Raw genomic sequence first — 11,305 nt, forward strand, 5'->3', positions numbered from 1 at the left:
ACTTGTAAACAAGCAACTTCAGAACAATGCCCTCTGTGTAAGAAAGAACTGAGTTGATACTTTGCCAGGGATGGGGAAGTGTCACCATAGACATAACACGTAGCCTGAAGTAGAAGTTTATCTGGTAGATAAGGAAGGCAAAGAAAGGCATTCCAGTGGAAGGAATTAGCATCAGCGTATGCAAAGTTTAAGGTACAAAACATATCAGAGGACAGTAACCAACCTGGTGCGGTTGAAGAGAAATGAACCCCCTAGAAGATGGCAAGATCGTTTGTGAGAGGTGCTGAAGGACCTTCCTTGCTCTTTCCAGGCATTTGTACTTTCTTTCTGAGACCCTGGAGAGCCATTAAAGAAATAACACTTAAGGGATGCATTATGTTTTGTGTGATGATCCGCCTGGCATTAAATTCCTACATTCACTGTTCAAAATGCTTCCAGTAGAACCTAATCACCCTAAAAGGCACAGATCTCTCCTTTCTCAGTAATGCTAATGTATTAAATAGGCATGGAGTTCTCCAAAGGTAGTGGTCACCACCATTTCCTTCACGGCAGCGGGGGGACTCTGCTTAACGGTAGATTGCAGAGAATTCTTCAGAGTATGCTTTCCATAATTACTGTTACAGGAGTCAGTCTGTTTGTCAGGAAGAGTGTTATAATTGGATTGCCTATAGCTGTTGTTGTCAGCACCAGGCTGTAAGATGGGTGTCCCATGTGAAGACATGGAGATCAGTTAGGATGCTGGTGGATGGAATGGGTGAAGGACATAAAGGATTTCAGTTAGAGTAATGACAACTGAAAGGCACTAAGAGAAGGCTACAAGAAGATGCACACTATTGAATATTAGATATAGGATGGATAAACAACAAGGTCCTACTGTATAGCACAGGGAACTATATTCAATACCCTGTGATAAACCATAATAGAAAAGAATGTGTATATATATATATATATATATATATATATATATATATATATATATATCTGAGTCTCTTTGCTGTACAACAGAAATTAATACAACATTGTAAATCAACTGTACTTCAGTAAAAAAAAGAAAGAAAAAAAAAGAGACGGCTATAAGAGAAACAATCTGCAAATCATGTTTGAAAGCAAAAGATTTCTTCCCCCACAGCTAACCTATAACTCTAATTCTGTTTTCCATCGGTCACACCTAAGTTTTTTCACACACAGTGGTCGTTGGTATTATCTAGGAATGCATTTTATACACTGGTGTCAGGTTGTTACCTTAGATTAAATACATGCACTTAATGGAATTATGAATGATTTATCATATTCACAACCCACCAGTATTCTATATTTTAGAAATCTAAAGGTTGTTTTTTAATGACTGCATGCCATTAAAACTTCACATTTATTCCTACTGTGTTTTGCATATTTCAAAGCAACTGTACTTGTTTGGACCAATTTGATTCTCCCAGCAGCCCTGTGAATTCAGGAAGTCAGGAGACTGTTAATTTCCATATCAAAATGATGAAACAGAGACTCAGAAAGGTGAATTGACTTTTCTAAAGCCATGTGTCTAGAATATGGTTTTCCTTGGGTTCTAAAATTCATAAAAACAAGTTAGGAGTTCACAATTTAAATAATGTACAATAAGTGTAATGATTGTTAGTCAGAGATTGATTGCTGATGTGAGCTCTGTGAAGTGTAGAAACTATTGCACACTGGATTCAGAAGGACCATACGATATCGAAATTACCTGTTTATTGCCTGACTGTGACCTTCTTAAGGTTAGGGATTGTGTCCATTGGTCTTTTTTGTCCCTAGCACCTCACAAGGTGCCTAGCATATAGGAGACTGTGAATGTTTGCTGAAGTTTACTGAAGTCAAGTCCTTTACTTGTTAACAGCTGTAGGACAGTAGTCAAGTGACTTAATTTCTCAGTTGTTTACCAAACCACAAAATGGGATCGTATCACCCCATTTGTAGGATTTTTGTAAACCTGAAATGAAATGATGAGAAAATCTATCTAGCACAATGCCTAGCACACCGTAGTCACTAACTAAATGTGAATCGTAAATCCATTTCAGATTTTTTATTCTTCGTGAGTTGAGCTGTAATATTATTCAAGCAGCCATATTTAGACCATTTAAGCAATGATATTAAAACTACCCACATGGAATCAAATACCTGACTTTTCACTATTTAAAAATATTTTTAACCTTTATCCTTCAGTGTTTTCATATACAAAATAAATATTTAAGGCCTCTAAAGATTAGTAAGTAATCAGAATTATTTCCTCCATGGCAATGGGGGGCCCTTGAGAGCTGTTTAACGATAGATTACAGGGAATTATTTGATGCAGCCAGTGTCATGTTTCATGCTACTCACCCTTTTATCTCTGCATCATTAGAGATGCTGACCCTACAACGATGGCGATCTCTTAGTCTTCTGGAGTCAATTGTTCATATATATATTAGTCTTTTTATTGATTTCATTAATTTTAGAACAGTTATTGATAATTATTAACAGTTAAATCAAACTTTGCCTGGAGATAAGTGTGCAGACTTCGAGCTCTATCCATGGATATTCTAAGTAAAAATTCTAAGTAAGAACAACTGTTTTTATTGAACTTAAACACTTGGGTACTTTTCTATTAGTTGGATAAACCGATTGTGAGTAGAAAAGCCTTTAAAAGTGTGTTGACTTTATTAGATCTCTAAATGAGGAATTACTTTTTACTGGTAGCTTGAACAAATAAGGTCTACCTAATATTATTTCCAGGTGAAAACTTACATTTTTGAAAATATTTGGTCCATTAAAATTAAGGTGGCTTTTTGAAAATATAAACACATTTAATACCTATGTTCACATAACTATATTTATCGTGTAGGCATGTTGTTCCCATCTTTATTTAGCGTCATTACCACTGCTACTAATAATAGTAACCTCTCCACAATTGATAAAAAATGGTCATATAGATTGTGCAGAGCCAGTGAGGTAGACAGTGTACGCTTTACATTCATTTTATAGGTGAGAAAACTGAGGCACAGAGAACAAACTCATCATCACAACGGTATTGAAATAACTCTCCCTTTATTACAGTGTTAGAAATTATAAGCCCCTTATAATTGAAAATAAAACCAAAGGAATGCCCTTCACACTATCTACATTTGGCCATCATGCAGCTATTGCAAATAATATTTTTAAAATGTAAGAGCACTTTCAACTACATTTTACTCCATTTTGTTATTTATTATCAACCTTAGTTTCCATCTTACAATGGAATTTCTTTTGCATACATCACAAAATAGACTGTTGCTCGTGTACCTTCTGCAGACATAAAGCCATCATCCATCTCTGTTCCTGCACTGCCTACATGCAGCATGGGCGATGGCAGCATTTTAATCAGATAGTAATGTGTTCATTAAGCAATAGCACCTTAGTGGATACGATAACCTGGTGTCAGCTGATGGTAAATGAAGTCTTGACCTGCCCCTCCCCCCACCCCGACTTTCCCTCTTGTTCTGCTGTGTGCAGCGTGTCCTATGTAAGAAGTTACTCGTATGTGTTTCGGTGTACAGTCCGGAAAATACTGTGCATGCCAACAGAAAAAAAACCTTATGTTATAAGTCAATGTGCATCGTACAGAGCATTTTCAGGCACACTGGTAGACTACATGTTAATTTATTTGTGTTAACTTTTCTGAATACTTTCTACCAAGGGTTACTTACTCCACATTGAATATGTGAACATTGGAAGTATGTCCGTGGTCTTATTGATTCAATTTTCTGAAAAACGGCAAAACCAAAACAAAACATTTTAGCTGGGTTCACAAGGAGTCAATAAGTCTGTGTAACTAACTCATAACAGTTTGATTTCAATTTTTAAATTGAATTGATTTTAAAGTATCTTCATGAAATGATACTAAGTGTAATCAATGAAGAGTTTAGCTTATTAGCCGAGGCTGTTTCCTTTTTTCCTATCCTGTCATGAACGTGAACATGGAGGAATGGGCTTATCAGCCATGTACTGAGATTCAAACCAATGTGCATTTAACACATTAAACTTGCCACATCGCATTTGTAGACGTGGTGATCTTAATTTGGTCACCAAATATAATATCTTGCAGGCCAACAGGGAAACCAGTACAGTGATTTTATGTACTTTTTTTAATGTTTATATTAGTTTTCAAAATGGTTTTGCTTCCTAACCCTCCCATTATATGAAGCCTCTCACTTTGAAAGTCACAGACTGCAGACTGGTAAGTCCATCAACTCTCTGTCATTATGATCATTCGTAATTTTAGTTCCAGTAAACACATGATCATTGCATAGCTTTCTTTCTTAGCCCAAAGTATTTCCAGTCTGAAAAGTTATTATTATTTTTTTAAATACATGAGTATATTCATTCACTTGCCAAACAACATTTCTTTTTTTTTTTTTTTTTGGTCACTTTGCTTTCTAAACAAATTGAGATTCCAGAGCATACACTCATAATGTTGACAGTGTTTTTTTCACGGACACGCTATGCTTTTAAAAGCAGCTTTCATTTGTGTGGTGCCTGTTTTTTGTTTGTTTCCTTCTGTGTGTTTTTGCTTTCAAAGTAACTTGTGATCAAGATACGTTTAAATGGAAATGTAGATGAAAGATCGGAACCCTTCTCTGAGGCTTCATCCTTGCCCCACACGTAGAGTTAGTGTTGGAATGATGCAGAGCACCTCCTGTGGCACTGAGATGCCCTCCGTTTCACATTTCTTTGTTAGACTTAGCTCTCCTAGCAGGAGCCAGCGAAGTTTATCCTTTGGTTTGGTATTTAGAATTAGGTCTGCTTGTCAGTTCTTCCTCCTCTGGAAGGAATGCTCCAACCAATGAGCTCTCTACTTAGACAAGCTCATGAGAGAGTGAAGCGAAATGAGTTAAAAAACATTTTCCAGTCATCCAGAGTTTTCACAAAAGTCCTTTAATTAATATTTGAATAAAAGAAACTCTTGGTCCTGTTTTATGTATGTACTGAATACTTCTGCATTGAATCATTTGGTCAGACTCTGGGAACAAAGCAGACTTAACTTCCACATTTGTAAGAGACGCAGAGATCATTCCTACACAGATCTTACCAAAAAGGAAAAAAAGAAAGATAGAAAGAAAGAAAAAAAAAGTTTAAGTCTCTAATCTCTTCAGGTTGTTTCTAAAATGTTGCCAAACCCATGCTGCTACTTTTAACAGAGAGATATCTGAGTTTTTAAGATCCAAGTGTTCTTTTCTTAGCAAGAAAAAGTGCATCTATCTGTCAAGCGCATGATCTTATGAGCTTCAGATAGAAAAGTGGCTATGATTTGTGACTGTTTTGGGTTCAGAACGATGCTACATCAACATGCAAGTTTGATGGAGGTGGGGATAGAAAGGGAGGGCGAGGCTAAGGTGGTTGATAACATTGGGTTCCTCTGGACTTCCTGCAGGAGAAAAGGTTCTGCAGGATGACGAATTCACCTGTGACCTCTTCCGCTTCTTGCAACTGCTTTGTGAGGGACACAATTCAGGTTTGTGAGACCCCAGACCATCAGTGGTACCCAGAAATAAGCATTTTGAAGCAATAATAGGAGTCTGTTAGTTCCAATTATGCTTCTTGCCGTGGGTCAAGAAACAGTTCTTGAACATTACCTGCTGCGTAGGCGCTGGGAAATTTTCTGTATCGCATTGCCTCTTTCAAAGTCCTTTGCTAGCCCTTTCATTTAATTCTTTTTTTTCCTTTAATTAATTAATTTATTTATTTATTTATTTTTGGCTGCACTGGGTCTTCGTTGCCGCGCACGGGCTTTCTCTGGTTGCGGCAAGCGGGGGCTACTCTTTGTTGCGGTGCACAGGCGTCTCATTGTGGTGGCTTCTCTTGTTGCAGGACACAGGCTCTGGGGTGCGTGGGCTTCAGTAGTTGTGGCTCGTGGGCTCTAGTGCACAGGCTCAGTAGTTGTGGCACGCGAGCTCAGTAGTTCTGGCGCACAGGCTAAGTTGCTCTGCAGCATGTGGGATCTTCCCAGACCGGGGCTCGAACCCATGTCCCCTGCATTGGCAGGCGGATTCCTAGCCACTGCGCCACCAGGGAAGTCCCTCACTTAATTCTTATTAGTTGTTCTCATGCTAGAGAAGACAGCTGATAGGTGAAGAAAGTTGTAGATCAGATAGATAGCTATAGAGACATACGTAGCTCTGTTTCTTTTTTTACCATGTATCTTACTGGGGGAATCTACTTCATTGTGTAACTTTGCATGATGTATTTGCATTCATTTTTTATATATCTGGTTCTCCACCAAGCTTGTGTATCCGTGAAGGCAGGAACTTGATCTTGATTTTTGCTTCCCCAGCACTTAACACAGTACTAAGGAATACGGGATTATGGAATGAATCATTTAATTACTCTGTCCTACAGGATGGAAGTTGTTTTCAGTCATTCACATGCGCAGAGCCCTAGAGCTAGGAATCAAGAAACAGGTGTTAGCAACCTCTTAGATGAAATTTGAATATTGATATTCTGTGAAGCACCTAGATTTGTTTTTGAGGTACTCACTTTGTATGGAAAATATAAATTATTCAATATTAAAACTATCAGATTCACAGTGTACGTAGCCATGGTGATTTTGCTGGAGACATCATTTGCTTTTGGAGTTATTCAAAGAACTCATTTTACATTTTTGAATGCGCTTTAATAACATCTTTTGATCTTATGTAGATTTTCAAAATTATCTGAGAACTCAGACTGGCAATAATACGACTGTCAACATAATCATCTCTACCGTAGACTACCTACTGAGAGTTCAGGTACGTTGCTTTACGTTAGTAACAAATTAAGGGGTTGGTTGGTTGGCCGGATATGGTGGGGTTGTGAAACTGCCATGTTGAAATGTGTTTTGATTTATGAGGTCAGAATTTGTAGAGATATTTTGTCTTTGATCACAGTCTTTCCCCAAGTCTTAGGTTGAAACTGCCACTATTGTCTTGGCCTCTGATCCTGGCTCTCACTTGGCTTATTTTCTTTCTATAAGTGGGAATATTTTTTTCCTACAGTTTTTAGCTTGATGGCATTTTAAATTCCTTTTCAATTTGTAAAGCATGAACATGCTCTGTTCCTTCCTCTACAGCTGATAGATAAATAGGAGAAGGATATTTGAAACGTTACTAAAAATGGGAAAGAAGGGCTTTCAAACTACTTACCATACACTTAAATTTAATAGCATAAGGTTAGTTCTTTTCAGCTCTTGAAATATTTGCATTAATTTAAAAATTCAGCTTAACACGTCATCACTTAAAAGTATCTTTGATAGTGTAATAATGGTTTACACATTACTAGAACCGAATCTGAAGGTGTAGGCCTCTTAAGTAATAAGATTTTATATAACTTTTATTTCCCTCCCTTTATTTATAAGGAAATCAGGTATAGTACTTTTAAAAACTGCAAATTCAAACTCTCTTTCTCCCTTAATCTTTGCATATGTAAAAGCACAACACTCTTACTTAAAGCTTAATGAGAAAAAAGTCCATTTTTGAAGCAAATATATCAAGAAGCATTGCTGAAAATATATTTGTGATTTTCAAAATCATGTCTCAAAACCTAAATGGTAGCCCAAATTGTATTACTCATTTAGGCAACTAAAGTTCCTTCACAATATAAGTTGTTGTTGAATATATCCTGTTTGGAAAGATTGATCTTATTTAGATGTTTGTTTACAGTTGTTGTCAGTATTTATAAGGAGTCCAACTAGTTTCTTCAGGGGCAGTTACACAAGCCAGGAACATCCTGGAATTCTCATCAAAGAAATGTTATTGGCTTTGTTGGAGAAAAAGGAGACCAAATGTCTGGAACCCAGAAATATTGTTCTATGATTTGTCTAATTTCTGTGCTCACGTAGTAAACACCTAACTGCTCTATGGATAAATATGCATTAATGTTATGAATCCTTACAGTTTGTGAAGTTCAAGGTCATCAGAGACAGAAAGTCATTTTAAAAACTAAGTTTTCTACTTCTAATCTTCTCTCCAGTTGTTATTTATATCTAGGGAGGATATCACCATATTTTATGTTTAGGAAAATCATTGACAATAGTACTTACCTTGCAGATATTTTTGTTTGCTTCCAATCTGTTATTTAAAATGATTTCCTATTACTGAGTCCAGAACTGGACAGGTCTTTGGTAGCTTCAGATGGTGCCTTAATCCTCTCATGTCTCTTTTCCAGGAATCAATCAGTGACTTCTATTGGTATTACTCTGGGAAAGATGTCATTGATGAACAGGGACAAAGGAATTTCTCCAAAGCGATTCAAGTAGCAAAACAAGTCTTTAACACGCTTACAGAGTATATTCAGGTAAACCTTTAAACGTTTCTGTTATTTGAAGAAGGAAAGAAAGAGAGAAAAGAGAGTCAACTGGTTAGCATTGAATTCCTTGGAAAAATGCAATATGCCTAAAGTATTTTCCTGCTCTCATCCACATTCTTACTGACCCCTTCCATAGATTCTTAGCCAATTGGCCATTTAAAATACTCACTTGAGATGTGAATTTATATGGAATGAACCTGCTTTACCACTTGGTAGGTTGGGATGTCATGAACTCCTTCAAGACATGAACCATGATGTTGACTGTGTCATACTTGCAGGGTCTGGTATATATATATTAAGCACTCAATAAATATTAAGGAAGGAGGGGAGAGAAGAAGTGAAGGAGAGAGGGCAGAGTTGTAAACCACTTTTTATAGTATTCCAGTGAAAATAAGGAAGAAGTTTCATAGAAACTTTATGAAAAAGAAAAGAGCATTTAAAAACTTCATTTTAATACATGTATGTGAGTATTGTTGACTGAAAAAAAATGGGCAACCTAGGAGTTGAGAATTATGTTTTATCTAGAGGACTTACTGAGGACTTAAGCCTGGGATGCAGCTTCTCAGATAGCTTTGAGGGACTGCTCCGAAAAGGTAAGGGAGGCTATATATATATATAGGGTTTTTTGGCGAAAACAAACAAACAACAACAACAAAAAAAACAGGGAGTCCGAATGTCAAAAGATTACTGTTAATTAAAGAAAATCAAACATCTTAAGTTAATGAATTTAGTGCTTTTCTGTGTATGGGAAGATGCAAGAATCTGGGCTCTCTGAAATCATTCCTTTGATGGGAACCTTAAATACCTAGGGCCAGTATCCTGCATTTCTCCATCCTGAATCCCCTCAGGGTGCACAGTCAGGGGGCAGCTGCAGTAGCTGATTTCTTGATGGCGGCAACATCCTTTGTTTACTGAAATGGCAGGCAACATTCTTTGTCCAGAGTATATTTACACACATATCTGTGTGTGTGTATATATAAAATTATATAACATGATAATGTATATAATATAGGTAAAATTCCAAATTCCATGAATAATATACCTTTTTTTTTTTTTTACCTTGATTTGCTTTCTATTCTCCTTGGGGTAGCCTTCTAGTCTTTTTTTTTTTTTTACATCTTTATTGGAATATAATTGCTTTACAATGATGTGCTAGTTTCTGGTTTATAACAAAGTGAATCAGTTATACATATACATATGTTCCCATATATCTTCCCTCTTGCATCCCCCTCCCTCCCACCCTCCCTATCCCCCTATCGGTCACAAAGCACCGAGCTGATCTCCCTGTGCTATGCGGCTGCTTCCCACTAGCTGTCTGTTTTACGTTTGGTAGTGTATATGTCCATGCCACTCTCTCACTTTGTCACAGCTTACCCTTCCCTCTCCCCATATCCTCAAGTCCATTCTCTAGTAGGTCTGTGTCTTTATTCCTGTCTTACCCCTAGGCTCTTCATGACATTTTTTTTCCTTAAATTCCATGTATATGTGTTAGCATACGGTATTTGTCTTTCTCTGTCTGACTTACTTCACTCTCTATGACAGACTCTAGGTCCATCCACCTCATTACAAATAGCTCAATTTTGTTTCTTTTTATGGCTGAGTAATATTCCATTGTATATATGTGCCACATCTTCTTTATCCATTCATCCAATGATGGACACTTAGGTTGTTTCCATCTCCTGGCTATTGTAAATAGAGCTGCAATGAACATTTTGGTACATGACTCTTTTTGAATTATGGTTTTCTCAGGGTATATGCCCAGTAGTGGGATTGCTGGGTCGTATGGTAAGTTTTTTAAGGAACCTCCATACTGTTCTCCATAGTGGCTGTACCAATTTACATTCCCACCAGCAGTGCAAGAGTGTTCCCTTTTCTCCACACCCTCTCCAGCATTTATTGTTTCTAGATTTTTTGATGATGGCCATTCTGACCAGTGTGAGATGATATTTCATTGTCGTTTTGATTTGCATTTCTCTAACGATTAATGATGTTGAGCATCTTTCATGTGTTTGTTGGCAGTCTGTATATCTTCTTTGGAGAAATGTCTGTTTAGGTCTTCTGCCCATTTTGGGATTGGGTTGTTTGTTTTTTTGTTATTGAACTGCATGAGCTGCTTGTAAATTTTGGAGATTAATCCTTTGTCAGTTGCTTCATTTGCAAATATTTTCTCCCATTCTGAGGGCTGTCTTTTGGTCTTGTTTATGGTTTCCTTTGCTGTGCAAAAGCTCTGAAGTTTCATTAGGTCCCATTTGTTAATTTTTGTTTTTATTTCCATTTCTCTGGGAGGTGGGTCAAAAAGGATCTTGCTGTGATTTATGTCATAGAGTGTTCTGCCTGTGTTTTCCTCTAAGAGTTTGATAGTGTCTGGCCTTACATTTAGGTCTTTAATCCATTTTGAGCTTATTTTTGTGTATGGTGTTAGGGAGTGATCTAATCTCATATTTTACATGTAGGAGCCGAGTGCTTCTGATGGCTCTCTTGACCCCTCTTCTCTCCATGGTGTAAAGGGAAGCGGGCAGCCATCTCCTCTCCTGCGGCAGCAGGGGTGGAGGCTGGGAGACCCGGCACCTGCAGAGCTCTTTCCAAAGTCTTTCCCTTTTCGGCTTCAGCGCCTTTATATCTTTGAGGTAGAAAGATCTACTTAGTTTCCTTTCGCGGGTACTGAATCTAGCACCTTGCTTGTGGAATACTGAGATGCTTGGCACTTACTGTCTTTGTTACTGAGCTAAACTTAGGTCTGCCCACCCTCGCACAGTAAAGTCAATCTACTGACACCCGGTGGTGGTGAAGAGAAGTGCAGTGTTTATTGCAGGCGCCAAGCAAGGAGTCCAGGGAGCCTAGTGCTTAAAAGGCCCGAACTCCCTGAAGGCTTTCAGGGGAAGGTTGATAAAGACGGGGAGGGACAGGGCTTGTGGGGTGTGTGATATCAGCTCGTGGACATTCTTCTGACTGGTTGGTGGTGAGGTAATTGGAAGTCAGC

General features: G+C 37.8%; 1 protein-coding gene across 1 annotated transcript in view; it reads left to right on the top strand.

The window, feature by feature from the left end:
* Positions 1-11,305, top strand: part of RYR2 (ryanodine receptor 2) — a 509,874-nt gene that overhangs the window by 444,607 nt on the left and 53,962 nt on the right. Inside the window, exons 86-88 of the mRNA XM_027091861.1 lie at positions 5,417-5,497; positions 6,682-6,770; positions 8,185-8,313. Of these exons, the coding sequence (XP_026947662.1) occupies positions 5,417-5,497; positions 6,682-6,770; positions 8,185-8,313 (299 nt within the window). The remainder of the gene's footprint in view (positions 1-5,416; positions 5,498-6,681; positions 6,771-8,184; positions 8,314-11,305) is intronic.

The sequence above is a fragment of the Aethalodelphis obliquidens genome, unplaced genomic scaffold (assembly GCF_003676395.1).
Source record: "Aethalodelphis obliquidens isolate GAN/ISIS:26980383/991018 unplaced genomic scaffold, ASM367639v1 scaffold73, whole genome shotgun sequence".
NCBI classification, from domain to species: domain Eukaryota; kingdom Metazoa; phylum Chordata; class Mammalia; order Artiodactyla; family Delphinidae; genus Aethalodelphis; species Aethalodelphis obliquidens.